The sequence below is a fragment of the Penaeus japonicus genome, unplaced genomic scaffold (assembly GCF_977035675.1).
Source record: "Penaeus japonicus unplaced genomic scaffold, GWHDUDI00000001_assembly GWHDUDI00000014, whole genome shotgun sequence".
NCBI lineage: Eukaryota > Metazoa > Arthropoda > Malacostraca > Decapoda > Penaeidae > Penaeus > Penaeus japonicus.
This window is the reverse complement of record NW_028234416.1, coordinates 14,720,632-14,725,631: the sequence shown is the minus strand read 5'-3', so window position 1 is coordinate 14,725,631 and position 5,000 is coordinate 14,720,632. Positions and strand designations below refer to the sequence as shown.

At 37.2% G+C, this 5,000-nt stretch overlaps 1 protein-coding gene across 1 annotated transcript in view; it reads left to right on the top strand.

Moving 5' to 3' along the window:
- Positions 1-4,728, top strand: part of Sardh (Sarcosine dehydrogenase) — a 19,842-nt gene extending 15,114 nt beyond the window's left edge. Inside the window, exons 11-13 of the mRNA XM_043035516.2 lie at positions 2,420-2,620; positions 2,774-3,101; positions 3,712-4,728. Coding sequence (XP_042891450.2) covers positions 2,420-2,620; positions 2,774-3,101; positions 3,712-4,283 — 1,101 coding nt within the window. The 3' untranslated portion in view covers positions 4,284-4,728. The remainder of the gene's footprint in view (positions 1-2,419; positions 2,621-2,773; positions 3,102-3,711) is intronic.
- Positions 4,729-5,000: the final 272 nt, after the last annotated feature.

The following is a 5,000-nucleotide window of genomic DNA, read 5'->3' as shown; positions in this document are numbered from 1 at the left end:
AGATAATCAGTGAATTAAATAGCATATATTTTTTTCCTTTTCCATAAATTAAAATATCCCTCAGAGTGTAAATGCCAGACAGGTGGGTGTAGCATGCTAAGTGAGCATTTAATGCCATTATAAGGAGGGATTAGGTTCCTGATCATTAGAATTTATACACTGACATGATGATTAAACAAAAGAGTATGCTTTCAGTACACTATGACATGAAAATGGAAGGAAAAAATCTTTACATAGATATTTTCTCTGTAGTAGGGTACAAAAATGTTAATCTATCTCCTCATTTATGATTTGTCTAATTTCCATAATATCTTGGGGCTATAAACATTTTTAATACTGGTTATATTTTGCACTGTACAAAAAAATGGATTTAATTTTTTTGAAAAGTTTGTTGTGACTATATTAAGTTTCTTTTTTTACTAGCTTTGTTAAGAATGTTATAAAGTATTTTGTGTGCAAGTGGTGAAAAGAGATTATGCACAAATGACAGTGTAGACAGACTGCAATATTTTTTCAAAATAATTATGACAAGAAATATTCACTTTGAATTTGGTGTTGATGATGAGGGTATTGCTATGCATAAAATACTTACCAAGAATCCCCACCTCTTTTTTAACCCATTGATAGTGGATGGCATTATTTGCTGTCATCGGTCGTAAATACAGAAGGCACTGTGCCATACAACATAAACCCGCCACATGACTGTATACATATTTTATTAAAACCGCGACCAATGGGTTAAAATGTGCCAAATTCTCCCTTAAATTGATTGCAAACAGCTGACAACAAGTACATGACAAGCAAGTCGATCACTGTGTTTCTTCATTACCCATTGACTAATTTAGTACTAATGATGCCACTTGCAAGTACAATTATTATAATTGCCGCAATATTAATCAAAATAGGTTTAATCTAAAGTTCAAAACATACCACTCTCTCCTAGCACCAGCAGGAAGCGCCCTTGCACAGTCTCCACCAAGTAGAATGAGAAGAGGAAGTTGATCGAAGCCATGTTACAGTGTCCTTCCTCTTCCCTATCTCTGTAGTACTTCTATCACAATGAGTAGGAAGAGCATAATGAGCTAATATGAATAGTATAAGTCTCACAAGATAATAAAAAAAAGACAAATGCATTTATTACTCTAGTATTAAAATGAGTGAATAAGATAGAGCACAAAAAGTTGTGGTACATCTGGCGAAGCTCACTTGTTTAGAAATAAAACCCATCTTAGGTGTCACATAGATGACACTAGTGCCTGTCCTTGGAATCAGCCAAGCAAATATATCCCTATCCGCTGCTGTTTTCATTGTCCAATTTGTCTTTTTGCTGATAGTATAAGTAAGGATAAGGATAAGCCAGATTTGCGGAGCAGATGCTACGCCGGGCTTGTATGCACTGAGGCGAGCCCGCCTGTGCTAGCGTGTGCTGACTCGTGAGAGAATGTGCCAACGAGTGTTGACTCGATCTGAGCTTGGTCCTTACCCAACGCAGTGCCCAGCTACGTCAGTAACCGCCAGGTGACAGTGGAAGCTCACGAGCTTGGGCGGGGCTCGATCTGCCGACCACGGGGATGTGAAGTCGACACGCTACCAATGAGCTAACCAGACGGCTATAGTATAAGTCTCACAAGATAATAAAAAAAAGACAAATGCATTTATTACTCTAGTATTAAAATGAGTGAATAAGATAGAGCACAAAAAGTTGTGGTACATCTGGCGAAGCTCACTTGTTTAGAAATAAAACCCATCTTAGGTGCCACATAGATGACACTAGTGCCTGTCCTTGGAATCAGCCAAGCAAATATATCCCCATCCGCTGCTGCTTTCATTGTCCAATTTGTCTTTTTGCTGATAGTATAAGTCACAAGATAATAAAAAAAGACAAATGCATTTATTACTCTAGTATTAAAATGAGTGAATAAGATAGAGCACAAAAAGTTGTGGTACATCTGGCGAAGCTCACTTGTTTAGAAATAAAACCCATCTTAGGTGCCACATAGATGACACTAGTGCCTGTCCTTGGAATCAGCCAAGCAAATATATCCCCATCCGCTGCTGCTTTCATTGTCCAATTTGTCTTTTTGCTGATAAGTTTAAAAGTTACAATAAGCTTATTCTGCCTCACTCTTCCCATTTTGAAATTTAGAGTGAGTAGACTGATTTTTGCATTCCATGTTTTGTTGTGAGGATTATATTAACACCTAGAATCTGTGTATCAGAATTCTTGAAATCCAGAATCAATGTATCAGAATTCTTGACAACCAAAATTTATCCATCCCAAAACTTAATACCATAGCATGTTGGGTGTTAAATGCTTTCATTGTAAAGAAATAGAAACATATTTATATGACCCAAATGAGGAATTCACACATCATATCCATCTAATTACCACCTTATTCATTGATTAATTGCTTTGCAGATCCAGAGAGAGTGTCTTGCCTGTCGCAATGCTGCTGCCGTTTTTGACATGTCATACTTCGGTAAGTTCTACCTGACAGGACCAGACGCACAGAAAGCAGCAGATTGGCTGTTTTCTGCGGATGTGGCAAGGGATCCTGGTTCTACTGTGTACACCTGTATGCTCAACCACAGAGGAGGAATAGAGGCAGACCTTACAGTGGTGGGTTGAGGCAGCTGTAATAGTGTAGAAAACTTAGTTTATTTTTTAAAAGATCAATGCATTTAGAAATTTGAGATCAAATGAATATAGAGAAGATAAAAAATCAACTGTTAAAAAAAAAGACATAAAAAACAAGAGATAATTCCTCTGCAGAGTGTGTGTGACAGCGGAGATGGATCACCCTGTGACCCAAAGTTTGAAGGCCGGGGGTTCTACTTAGCTGCAGGAGGTGCAGCAGCCCTTCAGAATCTGGCCCATATCACCAAAGAAATAAGATCTAATAAGTGGAATGTCCAAATCCTGGACCATACGGATGATATGGCCATGCTGTCTGTCCAAGGTCCCAACAGTAGGGCCATTCTGCAGCAGTTGAGCGACACAGACTTCAGTGATAAAGCATTTCCTTTCTCTTCACATAAAGTGATTAAAGTTGCTGGCCACAAGGCAAGGGCACTTAGGTTGTCATTTGTTGGAGAAATGGGTAAGTGATCAGGGTTACCAAATCCTATGAGAGTGGTAATGCCAAATCCAATTATGTATTCTACCAATCTATTCTTTTTAATGTGTTTACATATGTGTAGGTTTGTTTTATTTAATTATTTGTTTGAGACATCCAAAGTATCTCCATAACTTATGAAAATAACTTTGAAAAAGAAGACCTAAAAAATTCCAAGATTACCATTTCTCCCATTAAAATACCAAGGTTCAAAGTATAGTATTAATCCTGGGCGGGAAACCAAGGAATGTTCCTGTTGCTCAACATTCCACTATAAAGAAAAATCATTATTTTCTTCATTGTCGAACTGTCATATTGTAAAATCTAATTATAAACTGCCTTTAAGATCAAATATAGGTAAATTTGGCTTGGAAAATGCCATCTATCAATTCCGTAAGTGACTTTTTAAGCCCAGAATTTGTTTGCCTGTTTGTTTTTTGTTTGTTTTTCATGAAAATTAGTGCATGTACTTCTTGACAGAAGAGATATTATCTGGCATTTGATTATTATTCTTTGGAAGTATCTCTCCTAATCCATGTTCTTCTTTGCCTTTTATTACTATTTTAGTATCCTAATTATGTACATTTTTCTCTAGGGTGGGAGCTCCATGTGCCTAACGAGTCGGCAGTTGCAGTCCACAAGGCACTAATGGATGTTGGGGAACCTTTTGGGCTGGTCAACTCAGGCTACAGAGCTATCGACTCCTTGTCTTGTGAGAAGGGCTATCGCCACTGGCATGCTGATGTCCGGCCGGATGACACACCCTTAGAAGCAGGCCTTGCATTTACCTGCAAGCTTAAGACAGATACAAACTTCCTTGGACGTCAAACCATCGAACGTCAGAAAGCAGAGGGCATCAGGAAAAAGCTTGTGACTTTGACTCTGAATGACCCATCAAAGCCCTTGTGGGGTCTTGAGGGGATTTGGCGGAACGGTGAGAGTTTAGGGTATGTGAGACGTGCCGAGTATGCCTTCTACCTTGGCCGAGCCATAGCATATGGGTATATCGAGCGACCAGACAGAGCCAAGATTACCAATGATTTCCTTAAAAATGGTATGTGGCAGCTTGATGCTATGGGAACTATGCTTGAAGCTTCAGTTCATGTTAGGCCACCATTTGATCCTCAGAATTTGCGTGTGAAAGGACTTTATAATGAAGTAGACTAATGCTGAATCTTCTTCTGGCTAAGTAATTTACCCTGCAACAATTTATTCTTGCCAAGATTTATTTTTTTCTTTGGGTCATTACAGTTCCTGTTGCACATAGTGGTATTGAATCTGCTCAAACATTCCTAAAACACCCTTGCAGGGTCTTGTTATTTTTTCCTGTTATATGCTGAGGTTTATTGTTTGTTATTTGCAACATTTTTCATGCATCTGGATATGCTCTTATTTCATACAGTGTATGAGTATCATTGTAATTTGTTTTGTTCAGAAAAATATTTCCAATGCATGACTTTGTGTATTGTATTTGTAAAGCTAAGTTAACTTGTTTCTAAATGAGCTTTATGAAGGGGTGCCAAATCTGTCTGGGAGGTGGTGAATTTATTGTGTGATGTGCTTATGCTTTTATTTAGTGTAAGAATGATTTTGAATACACATTTTAAAAGATTTTATCAGATCATTCAGCAAACCTTTATACTATCAGAAAAAATAGGTCATAAGAGAATATAGTTCTTTGCTATACAATGAAAAAGAGATAATGGATGAAATATATTACTAAAAAGAATTTTTTAAATCTTTACCAAGCTTTACTGAATATAATATAATAATATAACCAGTTGAATATTTAAATTATTGGAATCATTAAATAATGACAATGATATTAATGATGATTTGAAATGAGAACATGACAAAACTGTGAAATGAAGTGTGCTACAGGAT